Source organism: Fragaria vesca, linkage group LG4 (assembly GCF_000184155.1).
Source record: "Fragaria vesca subsp. vesca linkage group LG4, FraVesHawaii_1.0, whole genome shotgun sequence".
NCBI lineage: Eukaryota > Viridiplantae > Streptophyta > Magnoliopsida > Rosales > Rosaceae > Fragaria > Fragaria vesca.
Genome location: NC_020494.1, coordinates 22,975,126 through 22,999,663, shown reverse-complemented (window position 1 = coordinate 22,999,663; position 24,538 = coordinate 22,975,126). Strand labels below are relative to the sequence as shown.

The following is a 24,538-nucleotide window of genomic DNA, read 5'->3' as shown; positions in this document are numbered from 1 at the left end:
CCCCCCCCCCCCCCCCTCCTAGGACCTTCACAAAGGCAAGTTTTCTAAGAGTAGAGGCATTGGAGTTTTCGGAAACGATGCAAAACTCACAGGCATTCCAGTTGAAGTGTGGCGCTATTACTTGCTGACTAATAGGCCTGAGGGATCCGACACTGAGTTTACTTGGTCCGATTTACAGACAAAACTCAAAAGTGAGTTGGTTGGTAATTTAGGCAACTTCATCAACAGAGTTTTGAGTTTCATTGCTAAACCTCCGGGAGGATATGGTGCCATCATTCCTGAGGTTGCAGGTGCAGACTCTGATGCTTTGACACTTGAATTAGCAGAAAATGTCGGCAGACATGTAGAGCAATACATAGAAGCAATGGAGAAGCTCAAACTAAAGCAAGGGCTTAAATTAGCAATGAGTATTTCTAGCGAGGGGAATGCATATCTCCAAGGATCCCAGTTCTGGAAGCTCTACAAGGAGGACCGGCCTCGGTGCTCTATTGTCATCAAAACTTCGGTAGGGTTAGTGCATCTTCTTGCTTGCTTATTGGAACCGTACATGCCTTCATTTTCTGCTAGGGTACTTGAGCAGCTGAACTTGCCTCATGAGTCGATCAAATCCCTTTGTGATGTCAATAAAGCAAAACGGCCTTGGGAGATTGTAGCTGATGGTCACAAGATTGGGGAACCCAAAACATTATTTACGACGTTAAAAGATGAAGAAGTAGAATATCTAAGGAAGAAGTTTGGGGGAACCCAAGCTGATAGGGGAAAATGTACCAAATAAGCCTTTAGTTTACCTTGTATGCATGTTTTATATAGAATCTTTTTCGACTATATTACTGATAAGCATATAGGATTGCAACACACCAGCAGCATACCATTAATCAAAAAAAAAAAAATGCAGTCCTAGCATGCCAATGCCACCTTGCTCTGCTCACAAGGTCCATCCTTATGCTACAAGCCAAGACAAACCCAGAGCAAATACATGAAGACAAAAACCTAGTATACCACGACTTGTTTTTTTTTTTTTTGGCGAGAAATACCACGACTTGTTTGGAATGTCTAGCTAGCATCTCTGATTGTAATACTGTAGTAGTTTAAACATGTATTCTCCTTTGTCATCAATCATCTACTTCCATCAAGAAAATTATATTTCTCTTCATATGTTTGGTTTTTCTCTGATGTAGAAGCATACTAGCTGTTATTTATCAGAAATTTAATTGTTCTATTTCTTCTCTTGTAGTCTTGTTGTCAAGATTAATTTTGGGTTGGTTCTTAGTTTTCCATCAGTTCTTTGCTGACAATAAACAGTATATTATAAGATAATAATACCTTGAGGCTGTATCCATTAGAATGGTAGAAAATTTGTAACAAAGAAAAGAGAAAAATAGGAAAGTTGTATTTGGCTAAGATGCTTTGCTTTCAGAAGAAGAAATAGGGTGACTATGGCTACTGTACGTGTAAGGTTAAAGTCTTCAGTGTCGGTAGACACAAGTCAAATTCATGATCTTCACTTTTAATATCTGTGTTATCTTTCTTTTCTAAAAGGTAGATTTCCATTGTTGGGCTAAATTCCTTTTCCATTTTCTGCACCACGTATAAGCCTCTAGTTTAGATATCCTGTTCTTATTATGTAGTTGAGTACACCTTTTAGATTTCTATACATATTTCATTATCATTAGCTACGTGTATCATTACTTTCTTTACCATAAACTATTGTTATCTGGAATTCTATCCTTCACATATGTACAACATTGGTTGATGGTGATATCCCTTGCTAGTTTGAGAAGACCATGTTGTTGAGAAATCAATCCCATATCGGGAACATGAGACCTTATTTATGAGTTTATAAGGGTTTTGGCCACTCCACCTATTACCAATTGGTTTTAGATGTGAACTCCAAACTACTTTATTATGATATCAGAGCGGGTTACCCATGTCCATGTGTGAAGCCCAAATGGCCACACGAACTTCACATCACCCAAAAAGTTGTCCATGTGTTAGGCTTGAAAATTCGCAACACGTGCGGGGGCGTGTTGAGATATCAATCCCACTTCGGGAATATAAGACCTTGCTTGTGAGTTTATAAGGGTTTGGGTCACTTCACCCATTATTCGCAACACGTGCGGGGGCGTGTTGAGATATCAATCCCACTTCGGGAATATAAGACCTTGCTTGTGAGTTTATAAGGGTTTGGGTCACTTCACCCATTATTAATTGGTTTTGGATGTGAACCTCAAATTACTTTATCACATGTTACCCATTCATGATTGAGCTAACTTTGCAGAATGAGTCGGTATTCAGTAATTCATTGCATGTTTGCCAACTCAATGGAGCTTGAATTGTCACAATTATTCACAAACGTGTGGTTGGCTAGAATCAAAAAGAGCAGAAAGCAGTGATGTTAGTGCAGACCATACCCTACTCGCCATGACTCGTCCCCAGCTCCTCCGTCCTTTTTACCATATTATAGCTTTCTCGATCTTTCGGATGACTCAGCTAGCTTAGTGCACAGCTTCTATATAAAGGCTGGTAAGCTTGCATTGTAATCTCATCTCATCCTCAACACACCTATACACACCCACAGCTAGATAAGAGGATAAGAGATATTAAGAACAGGAAGAGAAGATAATGGAGAGTTTCATGCGTATGTTTTCGGCTGTCTTCGTCGCTCTTCTGCTTCTGGTGGCTACTGGTATAATCAATATCTACATTCTTCTGATATTTACTCACTGTATGTTTTGATCTCTAGATGTAAATGAACTTTATGTATGAATACTAATGTGTGTGTTTAAAATGTATGTAGGAATGGGGCCAAATGCAATGGTTGCAGAAGCAAGAACTTGTGAGACTTTGAGCCACAAGTTCAAGGGAACTTGCTTGAGAGAAAGCAACTGTGCATCTGTTTGCCAAACTGAGGGCTTCACCGGAGGCGACTGCCGCGGTCTTCGCCGCAGATGCTTCTGCACCAAACACTGTTAATGAGTAATTAGCAGTGCAAGAAGGATGCATATAATTGTAGCGTACCTACGTGTTTAGAATAAATGATTTTTGTGTCTACTTGCTGTGTTTTAAGTTTGGGTGATCTATGTAGCTTGGATTTGTGTAGGATTGTAATGCCGCACTTTGGTTCTTTCTTTTTAGCAGACGTTTTGAGTATGCATCCTTCCTTTAGCAATCTGAAGAAGTAATTACCAGCAATGATGCTCTATGTGCTTTCAGATCATAACCAGATGCACTGTAAAAAAATTGTAAGAGAAATCCTGATCAAGCACCATAACAAAGGAGGATAGATTTCCCTACGCGGGCTTGATTCCAAATATGAAACCCATTAAGAACACAAATCAACTTCCCCAATAACACTTCGTCTTTGCCGGAGACCAGAGAAAACAATCCGGCCGACAATTCCAACTCTTTCCCATACGATTCTGTAATGCTTTAAGTTCATAATCATGTTCTCATTAGGTGTTTGAGTACATTTAGGTTTATAACCATGTTCTCGGCTAGGTACAAGTCTTGTCACTTTCTTGGATATTAAAGTATTGTCATCTCGAATTCTATGGATCCTTCATAAATGTGAGTAGAGAGGTACCTGTAAAATGTAGATATCCCATGTGTGTGAGACTGAGGAGCCCATGCTGCTGCTCATTCCATGATTGAGCAAACTCGGGAAAGTGACTCACCACAGTATGTACTTGTGACCTGTTATGACTATACCCAGCTAGCTTTAAGCACGTACATACACCTATATACGAGGGATCGGATTAACCAAACTTGGCAAATATTCGAATATGAAGGTGATGTTGTGTTTTTAGTATGATGATTTATTGATCTATACAGTTTTCTTCCAGAGAGAGATACCACTTTCAAATTAAAATGTAGTGCTTCTCATTTCGCTCACTTTTAGATAACATTTTCACATCTCCACCGTTCTGTATCTAGAATATAGTGTATAGATCATTTCTGTAAGAGAAATTCGTCTGAATGATATACAAACTTTTGCTCCTTATAAACTTTGGTATACCAAGTTTTAAAAATATTAGATTGGTATTTCATGTTTCCATCCCGACCTAAGATTAGTATATATAGCTATTAAGATGACTAATTTACCCTCAAACCAAAAAAAGATGACCAATATACCCTTAAATTCTTTTCTTTGTTTTCATATTCCAATTTTCTTTTTTGGTTTTTTTATATTTTTAGGAACGTAGAAAAAAAATTCATCGTCACTTTCTCCTTGTTAATAATCAATTTTTCATCTCAATTATCCTTCATTGTCAACGGCAACAACAAGATCCTTGAGTGTCAGCATAAACAACAAATATTGAACTTTTGTATGTTTCTCTTCAAGTTTATAAAGATCAACAAAGATTGAGTGTCAGCATAAACAACAAAGATTAAACTTCTGGATGTTTCTCTTCAATCTTCTTCAAGTTTACAAAGATCAACCCGAATTATCAAATTCTAAAACCTCTTCTAATATTTTTGGAATATGAAAACAAATATAAAAAAACTAAAAAAAAAAGAGAAATTAAGGGTAAATTGGTCAACTTAATGGCTATAAAAGTTGACAATGGAAAATCTAACCAAGCAGGACCAGAAAGTCCCCAAGCTCCCAATACCAGGAGAGCGAAACGTCCTCATCACCAGTGCCTTGCCATATGTTAACAACGTCCCCCACCTCGGCAACATCATCGGCTGCATCTTGAGCGCGCCGATGTCTTTGCTCGGTACTGCCGTCTCCGGGGATACAATACCCTCTATATCTCCGGTACCGACGAGTACGGCACGGCTACGGAGACCAAAGCCTTGGAAGAGAAGTGCAGCCCCCAACAGATATGTGACAAGTACCACAAAATCCATAGGGAGGTGTATGAGTGGTTTAACATAAGCTTTGACCATTTCGGACGAACTTCCACGCCACAGCAAACTGAGGTCTGCCAAGACATTTTCAAGAAACTGTTGCACAATGACTGCCTTGCCGAAAACTCAATCCAGCAGCTCCATTGTGACAAGTGTAACAGGTTCTTAGCGGACCGGTTCGTGGAGGGGACATGTCCTAGATGTCACTATGATTCTGCCCCAGGAGACCAGTGTGACAAGTGTGGATAGCTCTTGAATCCGATCGAATTAGAAGATCCTAAATGCAAGGTTTGCAAGGAAGCTCCGCGGATTTGCGAAACAAGTCACTTGTTTCTGGACCTCCCTTTGCTCAAGGATAGGTTGAAAGAGTACATCAATGTAGCATCAGAGAAAGGGTGTTGGAGCCAGAATGCGGTTCATATCACAAAAGCATGGCTCAACGAGGGGCTTAAACAACGTTGCATTACAAGGGATCTCAAGTGGGGTGTTCCAGTTCCACACGATGGCTTCAGAGACAAGGTATTTTACGTGTGGTTCGATGCACCTATTGGATACATCTCCATTACTAAGTGCTACACTCCTGATCAGTATGAGAAGTGGTGGAAGAATCCCGAGAATGTCGAATTGTGTCAGTTCATGGGGAAGGACAATGTGCCATTTCACACAATCATGTTCCCCTCAGCGCTTCTTGGAACCGGAGAAAATTGGACACTCATGAACAATATCAGTGTAACTGAGTACTTAAACTATGAAAAAGGCAAGTTTTCTAAGAGTAGAGGCATTGGAGTTTTCGGAAACGATGCAAAACTCACAGGCATTCCAGTTGAAGTGTGGCTCTATTACTTGCTGACTAATAGGCCTGAGGGATCCGACACTGAGTTTGCTTGGTCCGATTTACAAACAAAACTCAAAAGTGAGTTGGTTGGTAATTTAGGCGACTTCATCAACAGAGTTTTGAGTTTCATTGCTAAACCTTCAGGAGGATATGGTGGCATAATTCCTGAGGCTGCAGGTGCAGACTCTGATGCTTTGACAGTTGAGTTAGCAGAAAAAGTCGGCAGACATGTAGAGCAATACATGGAAGCAATGGAGAAGCTCAAACTAAAGCAAGGGCTTAAATTAGCAATGAGTATTTCTAGCGAGGGGAATGCATATCTCCAAGGATCCCAGTTCTGGAAGCTCTACAAGGAGGACCGGCCTCGGTGCTCTATTGTCATCAAAACTTCAGTAGGGTTAGTGCATCTTCTTGATTTCTTATTGGAACCGTACATGCCTTCCATTTCTGCTAGGGTACTTGAGCAGCTGAACTTGCCTCATGAGTCAATCAAATCCCTTTGTGATGTCAATAAATCAAAACGGCCTTGGGAGATTGTAGCTGATGGTCACAAGATTGGGGAACCCAAAACATTATTTACGACGTTGAAAGATGAAGAAGTAGAATCTCTAAGGAAGAAGTTTGGGGGAACCCAAGCTGATAGGGAAAAATGTACCAAATAAGCCTTTAGTTTACCTTGTATGCATGTTTTATATAGAATCTTTTTCGACTATATATATTACTGATAAGCATATAGGATTGCAATACACCAGCAGCATACCATTAATCGGAAAAAAAAAAAAAAATAGCAGTCCATATCTGAAACACAATAGTATGCATGCAAATGCCACCGTGCTCTGCTCACAAGGTCCATCCTTATGCTACAAGCCAAGACAAACCTAGAGCAAATAGATGAAGACAAAATCCTAGTCTAGCTAGCTAGCATCTCTGATTGTAGTACTGTAGTAGTTTAAACATGTATTCTCCTTTGTCATCAATCATCTACTTCAATCAAGAAAATTATATTTCTCTTCATATGTTTGGTTTTCTCTGATGTAGAAGCATACTAGCTATTATATATCAGAAATTTAATTGTTCTATTTCTTCTCTTGTAGTCTTGTTGTCAAGATTAATTTTGGGTTGGTTCTTACTTCTCAGTTTTCCATCAGTTCTTTGCTGATAATAAACAGTATATTATATCCATTAGAATGGTAGAAATTTTGTAACAAAGAAAAGAGAAAAATAGGAAAGTTGTATTTGGCTAAGATGCTTTGCTTTCAGAAAGAAATAGGGTGACTATGGCTACTGTACGTGTAAGGTTAAAATCTTCAATGTCGGTAGACACAAGTCAAATTCATGATCCTCACTTTCAATATCTGTGTTATCTTTCTTTTCTAAAAGGTAGATTTCCATTGTTGGGCTAAATTCCTTTTCCATTTTCTGCACCACCTATGATTCTGTAATGCTATAAGCAGCCTCTACCCTGTTCTTATTATGTAGTTGAGTACACCTTTAGGTTTCTAAACATATTTCATTATCATTAGCTACGTGTATCATGAGTTCATGACTTTCTTTACCATAAACTATTGTTATCTGGAATTCTATCCTTCACATATGTACAACATTGGTTGACGGTGATATCCCTAGCTAGTTTGAGAAGACCATGTTACCCATTCATGCATGATTGAGCTAACTTTGCAGAATGAGTCAGTATTCAGTAATTCATTGCAGGTTTGCCAACTCAATGGAGCTTGAATTGACACAATTCACAAACGTGTGGTTCGCTAGAATCAAAAAAAGCAGAAAAAGCAGTGATGTTAGTGCAGACCATACCCTACTCGCCATTCATGACTCGTCCCCAGCTCCTCCCTCCTTTTTACCATTATGGCTTTCTCGATCTTTCGGATGACTCAGCTAGCTTAATTAGTGGACAGCTTCTATATAAAGGCTAGTAAGCTTGCATTGTAATCTCATCTCATCCTCAACACACCTATACACAGTTAAGAGCTATTAAGAACAAGAAGATAATGGAGAGTTTCATGCGTATGTTTTCGGCTGTCTTCGTCGCTCTTCTGCTTCTGGTGGCTACTGGTATAATCAATATCTACATTCTTCTGATATTTACTGACTGTTTTGATCTCTAGATGTAAATGAACTTTATGTATGAATACTAATGTGTGTGTTTAAACTGTATGTAGGAATGGGGCCAAATACAATGGTCGCAGAAGCAAGAACTTGTGAGAGTCTGAGCCACAAGTTCAAGGGAACTTGCTTGAGTGAGACCAACTGTGCATCTGTTTGCAAAACTGAGGGCTTCAGTGGAGGCGACTGCCGCGGTCTTCGCCGCAGATGCTTCTGCACCAAACACTGTTAATGAGTAATTAGCAATGCAAGAAGGATGCATATAATTGTAGCGTACCTACGTGTTTAGAATAAATGATGTTTGTGTCTACTTGCTGTGTTTTAAGGTTGGGTGATCTATGTAGCTTGGATTTGTGTAGGATTGTAATGCCGCACTTCGGTTCTTTCTTTTTAGCAGGCGTTTTGAGTATGCATCCTTCCTTTAGCAATCTGAAGAAATAATTACCAGTAATGATGCTCTATGTGCTTTCAAATCATAACCAGATGCACTGTAAAGAAATCCTGATCAAGCACCATAACAAAGGAAGATAGATTTCCCTAGGCGGGCTTGATTCCAAATATGAAACCCATTAAGAACACAAATCAACTTCCCCAATAACACTTCGTCTTTGCCGGAGACCAGAGAAAACAATCCGGCCGACAATTCCAACTCTTTCCCACACGATTCTGTAATGCTTTAAGTTCATCATCATGTTCTCATTAGTTGTTTATAATCATGTTCTCGGCAAGGTACAAGTCTTGTCACTTTCTTGGATATTAAAGTATTGTCATCTCGAATTCTATCGATCCTTCATAAATGTGAGTAGAGAGTACCTGTAAAATGCAGATATCCCATGTGTGTGAGACTGAGAAACCCATGCTGCTGCTCATTCCATGGTTGAGCAAACTCGGGAAAGTGACTCACCACAGTATGTACTTGTGACCTGTCATGACTATACCCAGCTAGCTTTAAGCACGTACGTACACCTCTATACAAGGGATCGGATTAATCAAACTTGGCAAATGTTCGAATATATATGAAGGTGATGTCGTGTTTTAAGTATGATGATTTATTGATCTATACAGTTTTCTTCCCGAGAGGGACACAATTTTAAAATTAAAGTGTGGTGTTTCTCATTTCGCTCATTTTTAAGTCACATTTTCATATCTCCACTGTTCTGTGTCTAGAATATAGTGTGTAGATCATTCCTGTAAAGTTTCATCCAATTTGGAGATCATCTGGATATATGTAACTTGGATTTGTATATGATTATAATGCCGTACATTTATATTGCAGCTTTCTCATCTTAGATACCATTTGATTTAGAAATTTCTGTTTGAGCCGAGTGGATATTTTGGTCCAAGACCACGTAATAGTTTTTGGATAGTATTTGAGCCAATACCTGGGATATTTTTTTAATATAAAGGCCGTTAAGAGTCGCGAGCTTCGGAGGCGCGCGAGATAGATTTTGACAAGGATTGTGGCACCTCGCGAGATAAGGTTGCTCATTATTTGAGTTCGCATGGGGGACTACAGTTGGATAGCGTGAAGGCAGTGCTTGTGATCTAGGCGGAGTCTGTTGTGCGACTGGACACGTGTCGTCTGGATAAGGCAATTCGCGAGTAAGGCGTGTTCTTGTGGCATTCTAATTGTTGAGTCTAAATTGGTTTGTGATTGCATCTCTATCAGCTAGTCGCGAGTCACTATATAAAGGGGGCTCGAGGGTTATTCAACACACACAATCAAATCATATAAACTACAAACAAATCTTCGAGCCTCCTCAAAACCCTAAGTGCTAAAGCATCTCTAGCTCTGGTTTACAGAGCCCGTTCAGACTCGCATTTTCTTCTTGATTAGTTGCTCTGCTCGCTCTAACAGTGAGTATCGATTCACAGGTGAATAAAGGCTTACTCGTAATCTCTCGTCTGCGAGGTGGCACCGGAGCCCTATTTTCGCTTGATTAGAAGCCAAGCACACGCTGTTCTCATTCCGCGTCCGCGCGGTGGCACACCCTGCGCCCGTTGTTTACTTTTGGTACTACTAAGTTATCTCTGTATCCCCGCTGAGGATCGTGGCCAAAACAATTTCATCTAAACAAATAATCACGAATATGGATACTAAACGTGTTTCAAATCATAGTAAGAGTCCCGTATACAACAAAATTAGCATATAAATCACATCAAATATATTAAACTACGAGGCAATACATTGTTAGCTTAAACGCTTATGTTTCTTGCATTTCAAGTCGTAAAATTTTCGCATCATAATAGGATTCTTGAAACTAATTTTTAGATCAAGCCCAAGAACAAAGATAACTTTGCCCTGGCGGGCGGATCCCCTTTGAAACCCATTAACAACATTCGACCCGAAAGGACGTCGTTGAAGTCGCCTTCCCCAATAAGTAATACTGTAATAACCACTTCGTCTAACCAGAAAAGAAAACAGTCCGGCGAATACCAACTCTTTCCGACCAAAGTTCCGGCGAAGAAAACTATCTAGTTGCACGTCACTGAGCTCTTTTCAAATTTCACCTATGAATAAGAAGTTCGGGGGAGGGAAACTGCCGACCGGCACTCCCTCGCTGGCTTGGTCCAGCGTCGTCGTCGTCGCTTCGCTTCTCGCCGGAGCCTCCGTCGTCCACAATCTCTACAAACCCGATCTCGTAATCTCACTTACTATCTCTCTTCTCTTTCTCACTACCTCTACTTCCAAAAAAATTTCATTATGAATTAGTGCACGTAACCTGTTCGACGAAATGCCTCACTCGACTTTACAAAAATGTTTGATGAAATTGGTTCGTATAAAAAAAATGATGGGTTCTGTGTTTGCTTTGTGTGTACAGTCATTGCCGCCGGTGGATGGTGTTGATGTGAAGAAAGAATGAAATTGCTCACCTTCAGTATTGGCTATGTTTCGATTCGAGTTGTAATTGCTCTACGACTATTTCTGTTCCGCATTTATTTCTCCGATTACTATAGCTTTGGTGATGCGAACGAGTATTGAAGAGACAATTCTATGCAAGTACCAAGTCATCATTTGTGTAACTTTCAGAAAGTCAGCTAATATACATAATAAGAAGAACTAGTAAAATATGATTGCAGAACATGTTGACATCTTCAGAGCTTCTAAGCAAGATTATGAGTTACAGCTAAAGCTGAGTTTGGTGGATGCTTGAGCATTAGTCAAATGAGTTGAGGGATTCAAATATGTATGAGTTGAATTATGCGCTAGCTCTGGCCTTTTGTGGTTTAATTCTTCGTTTTCGGATTATTATACTGGTGAAAAATACTATGAACAAGAACAAAGCATGGCCTGCTATGTTCAACCCATATAGGCCAAGAATCTTTATTCTGACTTTACATATATGATACCCAAATGCATGCATAACACGACCAAAAAAAAGAAAAGAAATGCATGCATAACAGATTAGCTGTTTATATGACCTTTAATCACAATTAGAGACTTTGATTACAGTAAGACAATGACTAGCGAGGTCTAGTTCTATTATTTGCATATGATTACCTTTCATAATCAGTTTGAGAGCATATTACTTGATCCAGATAAGATTTGTCAAAGGATAACGCATGTAAAAAACGGTGACTTTTTTGCCTACCAAATCAGAATGGGTCATTTTCAGAATTGAACAGTGGTATTGTTGAAAGGGGCACGCGTTAGCAGTAAATAGTGACCAGGGCAAACCTTAAGGTCTACTTTACTCAAAATTGCCCTATAAATACATGCGAGATATAACCTTAATCTTCATCACCTTCAATCCTTCTCATTTCCTCAACTTCATTCGCAATTCATAGGGTTTTAAATTAGTTGCTTCGAGTACAAGTTTTTACACATCCAAAACGTAAATTGGTTTTGGTATTGAGTAGGGGAGTTTTTACTTTCAAGTTCAATGATGAAGTCTTTTAGTTCAAATGTAAATGTTGCCTCTATTGCACTGCTGCTGTTGCTTGCCCTGATGAGCACAACAAGCTCAGCTCAGCTCTCCTCCTCAACATTTTATGACAACGCATGTCCAAACGCTCTCGCTACGATCAGAAAATCCATACGATCAGCAGTCTCAGCTGAACGTCGGATGGCAGCCTCCCTAATCCGCCTGCATTTCCATGACTGCTTTGTTCAGGTACTAATTAACCTATAAATATAACCAACTAAATGATGCCTTTCGTTTTGAGCTATAACTTACGGTGCAGTACTCATGTGTTTTCAGGGTTGTGATGCGTCAATCTTACTTGACGATACTTCTTCCATCACAGGCGAAAAGACCGCACCGCCTAATCTGAACTCTGTGAGAGGATATGGAGTCATAGATAATGCCAAATCTGAAGTGGAGAAACTATGTCCTGGTGTAGTTTCTTGTGCAGATATCGTCGCTGTGGCTGCTAGGGATGCTTCAGTTGCTGTGAGTACTTGATTCATTCATTTTTTTGTTCACCAACTTCTAGCTTCCCTTGTTCTACTTGTTGGAACTGATAATATGTATACATATAGGTTGGAGGTCCAGACTGGTCGGTGAAGCTTGGAAGAAGGGATTCGACCACAGCAAGCAAAAGCCTAGCTGGAAGCTCGCTTCCCAGTTTCTTAGACAGCCTTGAAAGCCTTACTAACAGGTTTGCTGGTTTAGGCCTCAATGCCAGAGACTTGGTTGCGCTCTCAGGTGCACATTCCATCGGACAAGCTCAGTGCTTCACATTCCGCGGAAGAATCTACAGCAACACCAGTGACATTGATGCTAACTTTGCTCGTACTCGCGGACGTACTTGTCCCGCAGCAGCTAATGATGGTGATGCAAATTTGGCAGCACTTGATTTGGTGACACCAAATCAACTGGACAACAACTACTTCAAGAACTTGATCCAGAAGAAGGGTCTTCTTGCATCCGATCAAGTTCTCTTTAGTGGAGGATCCACAGACAGCATTGTCTCGGAGTATAGCTCCAAACCTGCAAACTTCAAGGCTGATTTTGCGGCTGCCATGATCAAGATGGGAGACATTAACCCTCTCACTGGCTCAAATGGGCAGATAAGAAGGATTTGTAGTGCTCTCAACTGAAATCTGAGCCTTCATACGCCAGAGTGTCAGCAGCAAAGCAACGAAAAAGAGCAATGTCTTGTTCCATTGATTCATTCAATTGTAAAACTTATACGGTGCTTTATATGTTTGTAGTTTATAAAATAAATTCCATGGATATGAAAATAAGTTCTTCCCGGATCTTCTAAAGAAATTTAAAGTTATTGAAGACGATAAAATTGTACTTTTAAGTGTATATTCCACATTCAAATATCAGTTACCTACATGAAAATGATGGGAGTATAACAAATTTTTCTATATGCAATTTCAATTTCCAATACAAAGAACTCCCGAGGTTCTAATAGTAGAGAACATACTTGAACGAGTGCCTTCGCCAAGCACTGGGATTTTGTACACTATACAATCAAGCCCTCTATTTCTATGTCACCTCAAAGCTACTTTGCAACCATTTCACCTGCATTTCCAGACCAGAATCTGCCAAAGCATTCAAGGCAGACCGATAAAGCCTCACGTCTAGTCCTGTTCCTTCTGCTTTCATATCTCGCAGAAGCTTCACTAACTCGTCAACTCGACCACTCTTGGAGAAAACCCCAACCATCATTGCAGCCATGGTCTTATCCAAAACACCACCATGAATCCTATACTCATTGTAAAACCTCAGGCACATTTCAAAGTCCCCTGCCTTGTTATAAGCACCTATAACAGTAGTGTAACTCACCTTATCTGGTGCAACCTTCCTTCTCTTCATTTCGCTCCATAGCTTTGCAACGTGCCTCGTATTATTATCCCTTCCATACATATCCATCAAAGAATTGTAGATCCACACATTTGGCTTACACCCTCTTTCTTTCATCTTGGCGACAAGCCTCATTGCCTCTCTTGGCCTTCCTGTCTTCCCATACATAACAACCATGCTTGAATACGCCACCACACATTTATCAAATCCTTTTTCTTCCATCTCCCTAAATACCATCTCAGCCTTAGAATAAAGCCCAAGACGACAATACACATTGATTACTGAAGCGTATGTTACCTGCCCGGGTTCACATCCCATTAAGATCAAATCTTCAAACACTTTAACTGCATTCAGAAGCGTGCTTTTCCGGGAGAAGCCACTCACAACTGCGCAACATATGTTATCCGAAACTCTGATATTTGCACCCTTCATTGCCTTAACTACTTCAAGAGTCATATCCAGCAACCCTTCTTCAACATACATTGTGATCAGTCTCAAAAACACCGTCGGATCCCTCAACATTTTCTTGGTTTCTGCTTCTTTGAATAGCTCTTCAGCCACCTTCACATCTCGAATGCTCGCAAATGAACTAATCAAAACAGAATATATCTTTGAAGAGTCTAAAGAAACGCCTTCCTTTGTCACACTTCGAAAAATCTCTAGAGCTTCTAGAGGCTTCCCCAATTTGGCTAAAGATTGGCATAGAATCTGAATTGACAATGGTGTCAAATCTAATTGCCTACTTTTCAAATCCTGAAATAACTCAACAACTTTTTTATGGTCACCTTTTCTGAAATAAGCTTCCATTATCCTACAATAACACCCGGAATCCGGTCCAATTCCAGCAGATATCATTTCTTCAAACACAGACATTGTACTTCTATACATATGAAGCTCATTGTAGCCTCTCATTGCGGAATCCAAGGCCGGCAGAGCAACATCGCCGTCAGACTTAAACACTTGAAGCAAAGTCCTAACAACCTTGAACTTCCTAGCTCTAATGCAGCTAGTAACCAATCTAGAACATGTATATCTATCAGGCAGCAAATCATAAGTCTTGAAATCAGTACAAACCGAAAGAATTGAATCCCATTTCTTGGATCGTACCAAATACCTCGTTACATGCTCCAATGTTGACTTGTTTGGTCTGAATTCTGCGACCTTCTTGGCCTTCTCATACTGTTCATACCCCATTGCTTCCTTCTCTGGATCTTGAAACAGCTCACATAGGAATTCATTCAACTTTCCGGCATCCGGGGTCTGATGTTGTTGAAGTTTCAGGTCTATGAGTGACAAGTTGGTCGATGATTGATCTTCGAGAATTGGAGAAGGGCAGCTAGAGGAGTTGATGACTTGGAAATTAGCTCGAAGATTGGTCCATCTGGGAATGGAAAAGAAGGAATGGAGGTTGTGTGTTTTGTGGGATTTTCTGCAAGATATGAAAGAAGGCAAAGATGACCAGTCTCCAGAACTTGGAGAAGAACTGGAGATGGCCATTGGAGAGATAAGGTTTGAATGAACAGAGGAAGAACTCAAAGTCATGTGTGTCTATATATACCTTATCCCAGTGGATTTCTGCCATGCGTGTAAATCTTGTGAGCCAATAACAGTTAGACACTTGGACATTTCAGGGCGGGGGAACATATTGGTATTCGGAAATTGAAGAACCCGGCCCAAACCGTGCGACTTGACCCGGCCCACTGCGATCTTGGAAACAAAAGGCGTAAGAAACCCTTTAGGCATTAGCATTGTTCTTTGGCGCTCTAATTGAATCGAAACCCTAGAAAGTATGGCTGCATCCGACGCGAGCTCTCAGGGAGATGTAAAAAAGTTAGCCCTCTCCTTTGAGACTCTCGACGCCTCTTCTCCTGGTATGAACTCTTTTCGTATAATTTTGCTGTGATCTGAAACAAGTTATACTCTATCTTCTTCTTTTTTTAGGGTTCGTTTGCTTCTTACCCGTTTGTTTTCAAATAACAGTTTGTTAAAAACTGTCTCTGCTCAAGGGAACCCTATTTCGTGGTTTTTGATGAAAATATGATTAATGATTGTGAAAGTATGTGTTACTTTCGAATTCAATCTGAAAATTGTTGTTGCTAATCCGGAATTTAGATCTTGTCAGATACAAAGAAACCGTTCAGTTCCAGTTCTGAATGCAGCGATGGAAAAGGCTACACAGCATCCGATGGTTCAGGTTTTTTTCTTATCTTATCTTTTGAGGTTTTTTCTGCTTAAGTCGTTCCCGTTTAGTTTGTTAAGTTGTTCCTTGTGTTAGAATACTATTAGTAACTGTGATTTTATCCCGCTATATTGTATTTGAGAGAGATCTGAAATTTGTCTTGTTAATTTGTTTCTCCCTGCTGCATATGTGGATCATAGTAGTTATAATGTTGAGATTGCTTTCTCTACTATGTTCTTTCTGGCTCCTATTACAACCTGGTGTACGTACGTGTGTAATTGGCTTTTACAAACCCCTATGCTCGACTTTGTTCCGGGAATTTATGTAATGTACGTTTAGCAAAGCTAGACGTACTCATGAGTCATGACTGATAAGACAGATATATAATAGGGACACACACACATACCAGTACTTATATTGTTGCATAAAGTTATACAACCATTTAAGATTCTTATTTTCTTATCTTTTATGGGTATCTAACAATGGAACTGAAACAAACAGGTTCCTATACCCCCGTCCCATTCAGGTCAGAGTTCATGGGGCCTTACAATGAGGATTCTAAGGTGAACCGCGAACAAAAAGCCGCCTATGTTCCAATGGGGGGTGAAGATGATTTTTACAGAGACATGTCCCAGTTCGCATTGTCTCGCATTAATGAGGATGAGGGTTCTAAGGTGATGAACTGCAAACAAACAGCAACCGATATTCCTGATGTCTTGGGGTCTGTGATCAGAGGACCAGTGTCGGGCGAAGGTGCTTATAAACACAAAAGACCATGTGTGCCTTGCAATGAGTGTTCTAAGGAGCACCCTCCTTGTCCTTCTTGCCCTTACGTGCTTTGTAATATTTGTCACGACCGTCACTACCCTAATTATTGCCCTAGCGTGCCTTGTGAAGTTTGTTATCAGTATCTTCACCATACCTTTTATTGCCCTTACTTTCGCCTTATCCCACAGGGTGCAGCTTTTGACCGTGACAACTATGAAATATTTTGTTGCTGTGGTAATGAATTTAATGAGGAAAAGTGGGTTTGTACCTATTGTACTGGGAGAAGAGCACTGCTGAAGCGTAAGTATTGTTCCATTTGTGATAGTAGCTGGAAACAGCACAGCACCCATGAATGCCCCAAGGACAAGGTTCTTGCTGCCGAGTCTAAATCAATTAGAGACCCATTATCTTTGTCAGGGCAAACATGATTCCATATGATGTGGTCTGTTCTCTAAGAGCACCATGAGGAACTGTTTCAACTCCTGTGTTTGTGGACACATGCATGAAAGATGGCAAGTTTACTGTGTTTACGGAATAAGCTTCCGATTAGTTTTTGTTTGCTTTTCTGGAAAATAGACCGGTTGCACCAGAGAGGATTTGGTTAATGTAAGGTTAATGCCACTGTAATTAAAGGCACCTCTAACAGTATCTGAAATTTGCTATTTACTATCTTCTGTAGGATTTGTTTGTTTGTTTTTCTATGGAATTGCTTTGGTGCTATAAGTTGCTAACCCCGCTCGATGTTGTGGATTTGTTTTGTTTTGTTTTTTTTTATTTTTTTTAGCCTCAGTTGGGACTATAATCTGTTGGTAGTTGTTCGGTGATATATATGTTCCCTCGCACATCAAATCACATCCCAAAATTCAAGGATTTGTTAATACCTCTGTTCTGCATCAACCATTCAATGAAACTTGATTTGGTAGTGACAACATTACCTTGGAAGTAGTATACCAACATCCGAAGGTGTTCAATAAGATACGAGAAACAATTAGGTCCAATGTAGTCAAAAACTTCCTCCAGTTTGCATGATAGGTTTCAACCAAAGCTTGATGCAACTGCCTGACAAGAAACACCTCCCTCTTTTCTCCGATGGCATTCCCACACATAAGGCACTCCCACACATAATCAGAAATAACCACTCCCATGCCCGACTACATTTCAAATGTTCTCGAGACAATACCGGACCCTGGAATAACCTACATGTTAGTCTACCGCGTTCACTTCTATTGTTATGCACAGCTAGCTGGCTGAATCAAATGCTCAGGTGTTCTTCCCTAGGAAAAGCTCTGAACAGTATCTGACCATTTCCCCGGAGAATGATCACTGCTGCTGTTCGAAGACACTATGGCATCTGCCCTCGAATCCCTTATCATGCTCAAAACCTTTCTCATTGTAGGTCTGTTCTCTGGTGTAATCGTAATCGAAACACAAGCCATTGCAATAGAAATGCAGATGGTTTATGGTGGGACTGGTACCATTTTAGGTGGTCAATATATATAGTTTACAAGACTGAATTAGTTTTTTTTTTTTTTTCCTTTTTCTTCTTCTGATGCATGATCATGGTATATGGTTTATTTATTTATCTATCATAATCCTTTAGTAGAAATGCAGATTTTGACCCATTAAGCATGTGGCAGTATAATTCCTCTAATCATTTTCTCAAACGAGCACATAACTGTAGAAATTCTATCACCTTTATCTTCTCATAATGACAATTGATCGCTTTCCGTTTTCTCTTTGTAAACAGAACGGGTTGATTCAAAACAGAATCAGAGTAATGGTGTAATTTCTCCATATGCTGCTCAAGTAGAGGCAATCGAGGACAAACTTGGACGGAAATATAATAATCTTGATGGATCATGGATTCATAGTGAAAGTGAAGACAGTTGACGGGTTCCAGGGTTGGGAAGAGGACATCATTATATTTTCCACTGTACGATCCAATTGTCAACAGTCACTTGAGTATATTTCAAAACCGCGGATAATTAATGTTGCTCTTACAAAGGGCAAGGTATGTTTTACATAAGCCGGTGTAATAGCTTGATGGAAATAACTACTGATTCTCTGAGGTTTTCAGGCACTGCCTGTGGATTTTGAGGAGTGAAAAAACTCTGTGACAGCGAGTCTGTTTGGGAGGCCTTGGTTCTTGATGCCAAAAATCGCCAATGCTTTTTTAATGCTGATGAAGACGAGGATTTAGCCAAAAGGCCATACTACAACTGAAGAAACAGTTCGACCAACTAGATGATTTGCTAAATTCTGACAGTGTACTTTCAAGAAGAGCTAGATGGAAGGTAATTGAAGATATTGATTTTTGTTACTTCTTGATCGACCCTAATTTTCTAAGAACCTGATTGCATATATCAAAAGTTTCTGAAATTGGATGTTCTGCTCTATAATAAATCTTCAGGTACTTTTTAGCGATGACTTTTTGAAGTCATTCAAGAAACTGAAGTCAGTCAGTGCTAAATGTTCTACTAAAGCTTGCCAGTGATGCAAAGTTCAGATATACTTTGTGGTAACTCTTCACTGAACCTGAAGAAATTTAAGGTTGAAGACCTATATATTGTTTGCACAACAGACATAGCAAAGAATTTAAGATACATTCAAGTATTGAAGATTTGGGACATAATGCCTATAGAGGACATCCCAGTGTTGGATCGCATGGACAATATATTAAACAAATATACAGATGAGTATATTAATCTGTGTAAGGAGAAATGTCTCAAGGGGTATGTCATTTTACCTTCCAGAAAATCAGCGTCTTTTCGTCCATGAAATAATGACTCTACTCTTAGCAGTGATATAATATACATATTTTTTATCTAATTATTGGTCTCCCTGTGTTTTGTGATCAGCGATCTAGAAGTTCCAAAGAGCTGGCCAAGTTTGAAGGACCCGGGAGTACCTTTGTGCATGAGAGCAACACTGAGGCTGAGCTTACTAAGTATTTCATGGGATCATGTCACGGGACCACCCGTGTTTTAGATGCGCCGTTCACCAACAAAGCTACTAGTTTGTGTTGATTCACTAAAGAGTTAAACATATACAGGTACATTCAAATTGCTTTGTGTATATGTATATGTTTAGGTGAGACTTAATAATATTCACGTATTTATGTTTGATTTCCAATGGTCGATCCAAAATATAAGAGAAAAAATTATGAGCTTTCATAATCAGAAGTTTATAGAGATCGTTCCAAATGTTTATGCCACTCTATGGAGATGCTAGAAAATAAAAGACTATGTCAATGAACAAATGAAAGAGCATAACAAAAAAAGTCAAATGCCATTTACTGTTGCTCAAGTTGGCAGGGTTGCCATTGAGTACTTTCATGAGTCTCTATTGGATCCTGTAAAGGAGCACATTTCTTTAGTTCACTTATGTTTTTGGATTCCTGATAAACATGTATGTGTTTTGATATAGATTTTTGTTTGTGAATTTTAATCTATAACCAATTTTGAAATACCTCATAGACATATATTCACCCAAGGTTTAACACTCAATATATGTCTATGAGATATTTCAAAAATTGGTTATAGATTAAATTCACAAACAAAAATCTATATCAAAACACATACATGTTTATCAGGAATCCAAAAACATAAGTGAACTAAAGAAATGTGCTCCTTTACAGGATCCAATGGAGACTCATAAAAATACTCAATGGAAACCCTGCCAACTTGAGCAACAGTAAATGACATTTGACTTTTTTTGTTATGCTCTTTCATTTGTTCATTGACATAGTCCTTCATCTTCTAGCATCTCCACATAGAGTGACATAAACATTTGGAACAATCTCTATAAACTTTTGATCATGAAAGCTCATAATTTTTTCTCTTATGTTTTGGATTAACCACTAGAAATCAAACATAAATACGTGAACATTATTAAGTCTCACTTAAACATATACATATACATAAAGCAATTTGAATGTACCTGTATATGTTTGACTCTCTAGTGAATCAACACCAACTAGTAGCTCTGTTGGCGAACGGCGTATCCAAAAAACTGTGGTCCCGTGACATGATCCCATGAAATACTTAGTAAGCTCAGCCTCAGTGTTGCTCTCATGCACACTAAGGTACTCCGGGTCCTTCAAACTTGGCTAGCTCTTTGGAACTTTCATCCCCCACTCGAATATAGGCAGCTGTTTGTTTATAGTGCACCTCAGGATTCGGCACTATGAACCCCGATCTGAACGGGGTGGGAGGATAGGAGCCTGTTTGTTTATGTTCCGTTGTTAGATACCCATAAAAGATAAGAAAATCAGAATCTTAAATGATTGTATGACTTTATGCAACATTATACCAATTAAATAAGTCCTGGGATATCACTTTTGAATCTAGCTTTACCAAAATTTACATAAATTCCAGCAACAAATCCACGCATAGGGGTTTGTAAAAGCCAATTACACAAACACCAGATTGTAATAAAAGCAATAAAGCACATAGTAGAGAAAGCAATCTCAAATTTACTAACCAAAACAAAAGTTAGATTCAATAGCAGAGTTTTCAACTATGATCCACACGGCAGGGAGAAACAAATTTCAGATCTCTATCAGATACAATATAACAATGATATTACTAATATTATTCTAACATAGGGAACAACTTAATAAACTAAACGGGAACGAATTAAGCAGAAAATCTCAAAACATAAGATGAGGAAAAAAAAAAACCTAGAACCATCGGATGCCGTGTAGCCTTTTCCATCGCTTCTTCCAGATCTGGAACCCAACAGTTTCTTTGTACCTGACAAGAGCAACAACAACAACTTTCACATCTGAGATTATAAAGTAACAGATATTTTTCACAATCCTTAATCATATTTTTATCAAAAACATTCGCAACAAACTGTTGAAAAATCCCAAAGCATACGAGAAAAATTGAACGAAAAAATTCATACCGGGAGAAGAGGCAGCGAGATTCTCAAAGGAGAAGGTAAGTTTTTTCTCATCTTGCTGGGAGCTCGTTTTGGTTGCGGTAGTTCCTCTCAAAATAAAAATCTCAATTCAACTTTTAAATCTCAATCTCAACACATCGGCGATCTCCTCTGCAAGATATGTCATGCCTCCCTTGAAGCCGACCTCGCCGCTGTATGAGAACTTCTCCTCCTTCGAAGCCAACCTCGATCTCAAGCAGACACCCATCCATCTCGGCGAGCGGCAGGGACGGGAGACGATGACGACGGTCAACGACAATCGACGGGCGACGGCGGAGACCTCGCATTTGGCAGAGACTGATACTATCTCAGTCTGATAGTGAGAAACTGAGATACGGAGATCGCAGATCGCAGTCGGGTTTGGGCTGCTTTGTTATTTCAATTGTGGATCCATCTATTATAAGCTTAATGGGTCGTTGGCCCAAGATAGCTAAAAATAACGTACGGCTTTGTATTCAGTAAATAATGGGATTACATATACATAACTTGCCCTAGAAAGGTCACATGAGAATTAAGCCATGTAGAGATACCTTAAAATAACTTAATGTAATCACCATGTGATGAAACTTAAAAGAACAAAACCAAGCGCAACCTGAACCACTCTACGCAGAGGGGTTACACAAGTTTCACGCTAACAGATTGAAAACCTAAAAAAAAAAAAAATTAAATCCTAAATAGCTAGGCCTACCAAAAAACAAGCCCAACCCAAGCTATTTTTTATGCGTTTTTAAAGTTCTGCAGCTCCCCGCCTCCACCTCTTGTCACCGCCACCTCGCATTGAAACAGACTTCCAAACCGACCAAAACCTAATCTGAACCTCACATGCAGCCATATGCGATCCTCAAAGCCTTCAGCCACCCCCGATGCCGGATGACCACGTACGCCCCTTCGCCGCAAGGAAGGATCGATTCACCTTCTCCGGCCACATCTAAACTACCATGGTGAAGTCAGCGGCTCTGGTTTACTCGAAACACCATGATTCAGACTTTCAACTCCGGCAAACGCCGCGGCGTGTGGACCATCTAATTCTTTTTGTTAAGGCCAAATTGAGACCTCGTTTCTGATTTGCGATGAATTTTATTTGATTAAGGAACTCAGAGCTTTCAAATTCAATGAAGGAACAGCCGAAGTACTTTGTGGAGGGTTTACTTGGAATTTGGATTAAGGTAGCATGCTTTGATCCTACTTGGGGCACTAAATTGGTTGAGAGTTGGATTATTAATCTTAATGTATATGTTAGGGGCTGAAATGGTTGATGGAGGAGGATTGCATCATTTGCATGCAGTAAGGAGCGAGAAACTGAACTTGGTGTGGAAAAGAAAGGGTACATGAATATTGCCTCTACTTGAACATGACTCAAGACATTCCTAGATGGGTTCGTTCAGTTCGCGAGGAGACAGAACCTGTCAGCTCTGGCGATGAGGCATCAGAGGAGAAACTTCAGGCGCTTCTTAATATTGCAATGGCTTGTGTTTCGATTACACCAGAGAACTAGACCTACAATGAGAAAGGTTTTGAGCATGATAAGGGATTCGAGGGCAGATGCTATAGTGTCTTCGAAGAGCAGCAGTGATCATTCTCCCGAGCTTTTCCTAGGGAAGAACACCTGAGCATTTGATTCAGCCAGCTAGCTATGCATAACAATAGAAGTGAACGCGGTAGACTAACATGTAGGTTATTCCAGGGTCCGGGATTGTCTCGAGAACATTTGAAATGTAGTCGGGCATGGGAGTTGTTATTTCTGATTATGTGTGGGAGTGCCTTATGTGTGGGAATGCCATCGGAGAAAAGAAGGGAGGTGTTTCTTGTCAGGCAGTTGCATCAAGCTTTGGTTGAAACCTATCATGCAAACTGGAGGAAGTTTTTGACTACATTGGACCTAATTGTTTCTCGTATCTTATTGAACACCTTCTGATGCTGGTATCCTACTTCTAAGGTAATGTTGTCACTACCAAATCAAGTTTCATTGAATGGTTGATGCAGAATAGAGGTACCAAACACAGGCAGACGTGCTGATATCTTTTAAACAAATCCAAGAGTTTATGAGCGATAACAAAAACCAAAATAAGAAAAACCAAAATTCAATGGATGAAAAGGTTTATCAGAGTGGATGACTTTGCTTCATATGAATTATGGGATGTGTTTTGATGTGCTCTTAGATGTATAAAGGAGGGAACATATCAGAGAACAGCTACCAACAAATTATTTCCCAACTGCGGGAAAAAAAAATAATAATAATAATCCATAACCTTCATAGCACCTGAGTGGCTGAGTTCAATCATAATCATAGAAAGACAATAACAAACAAAAAACGCAAATCCTACAGGACATAGTAAATAGAAAAACATTTCAGATATTAACAAGTTCTCAAGGTGTCTTTAATTAAAGTCGCATTAACCTTACATTAACCAAATCCCCTCTGGTTCAACCAGTCTATTTTCAAGAAAAGCAAACAAGTAATTGAAGCTTATTTGGTGAACACAATAAACTTGCCATCTTTCATGCATGTGTCCACAAACCCGGAAGGAGGAATTGACACAGTTCCTGATGATGCTCACAGAGAACCCTCGTCATAGGGAATCACTTTGGCCCCGACTGAAAGACGATGGTCTCTAACCGATTTATACTCAGCAGCAAGAACCTCGTCCTTTGGGCATTCATGTGTGCTGTGCTGTACGTAGCTACTATTACAAATGGAACAATACTTCTTCTTAAGCACAGGTATACTCCTAGTACAAAAGGTACAAACCCACTTATCCACATTGAAGTGATTACCACATGCACAAATTATTTCATAGTTGAGATGGTCAAAAGTTGCACCCTGTGGGAAATGGAGGAGGGGTAAGGGCAACTAGAAGTGGGGTGAAGATGCTGATAACAAATTTTACAAGGCACGGCAGGGCAATAAGAAGGGTGGTGACGCTGATGACAAAGGTCACAAGGCAAGTAAGGGCAACGAGAATAAGTGGGGTGCTCCTTAGAACACTCATCGCAAGGCACACTTGGTCGACTTTCTTCACTATAAGCACCTTCACCCGCCACGGACCTTAAGCCAAAAGGAGAATAGGTGGGTATGTA

General features: G+C 39.8%; 4 protein-coding genes, 1 non-coding gene and 2 pseudogenes across 5 annotated transcripts; 6 read left to right on the top strand and 1 right to left on the bottom strand.

The window, feature by feature from the left end:
* Positions 1 to 2,400: 2,400 nt before the first annotated feature.
* On the top strand, positions 2,401 to 3,189 carry LOC101306423 (defensin-like protein 2-like). The gene is made up of 2 exons (XM_004297738.1): positions 2,401 to 2,686; positions 2,798 to 3,189. Exons 1-2 carry the CDS (start codon positions 2,623 to 2,625, stop codon positions 2,971 to 2,973), a joined length of 240 nt encoding a protein of 79 aa, XP_004297786.1. The 5' UTR covers positions 2,401 to 2,622; the 3' UTR covers positions 2,974 to 3,189.
* A 1,375-nt stretch (positions 3,190 to 4,564) lies between these two features.
* Positions 4,565 to 6,351, top strand: LOC101298704 (annotated as a pseudogene).
* Positions 6,352 to 7,646: 1,295 nt separating this feature from the next.
* On the top strand, positions 7,647 to 8,281 carry LOC101306716 (defensin-like protein 2-like). The gene is made up of 2 exons (XM_004297739.1): positions 7,647 to 7,759; positions 7,867 to 8,281. The coding sequence occupies exons 1-2, from the start codon at positions 7,696 to 7,698 to the stop codon at positions 8,040 to 8,042; spliced, it is 240 nt and encodes a 79-aa protein (XP_004297787.1). The 5' UTR covers positions 7,647 to 7,695; the 3' UTR covers positions 8,043 to 8,281.
* A 1,762-nt stretch (positions 8,282 to 10,043) lies between these two features.
* On the top strand, positions 10,044 to 10,974 carry LOC101306130. Its single transcript, XR_184560.1, has 2 exons — positions 10,044 to 10,452; positions 10,633 to 10,974. It is a non-coding gene; the product is annotated as an uncharacterized LOC101306130 (transcript).
* A 577-nt stretch (positions 10,975 to 11,551) lies between these two features.
* On the top strand, positions 11,552 to 13,000 carry LOC101305841 (lignin-forming anionic peroxidase-like). The gene is made up of 3 exons (XM_004297737.1): positions 11,552 to 11,925; positions 12,013 to 12,204; positions 12,294 to 13,000. The coding sequence occupies exons 1-3, from the start codon at positions 11,695 to 11,697 to the stop codon at positions 12,852 to 12,854; spliced, it is 984 nt and encodes a 327-aa protein (XP_004297785.1). The 5' UTR covers positions 11,552 to 11,694; the 3' UTR covers positions 12,855 to 13,000.
* A 251-nt stretch (positions 13,001 to 13,251) lies between these two features.
* On the bottom strand, positions 13,252 to 15,066 carry LOC101298417 (pentatricopeptide repeat-containing protein At5g13770, chloroplastic-like). Its single transcript, XM_004298584.1, has one exon. The coding sequence runs from the start codon at positions 15,064 to 15,066 to the stop codon at positions 13,252 to 13,254; it is 1,815 nt and encodes a 604-aa protein (XP_004298632.1).
* A 2,794-nt stretch (positions 15,067 to 17,860) lies between these two features.
* LOC101298122 overlaps positions 17,861 to 24,538 on the top strand; it is a 16,934-nt pseudogene continuing 10,256 nt past the window's right edge.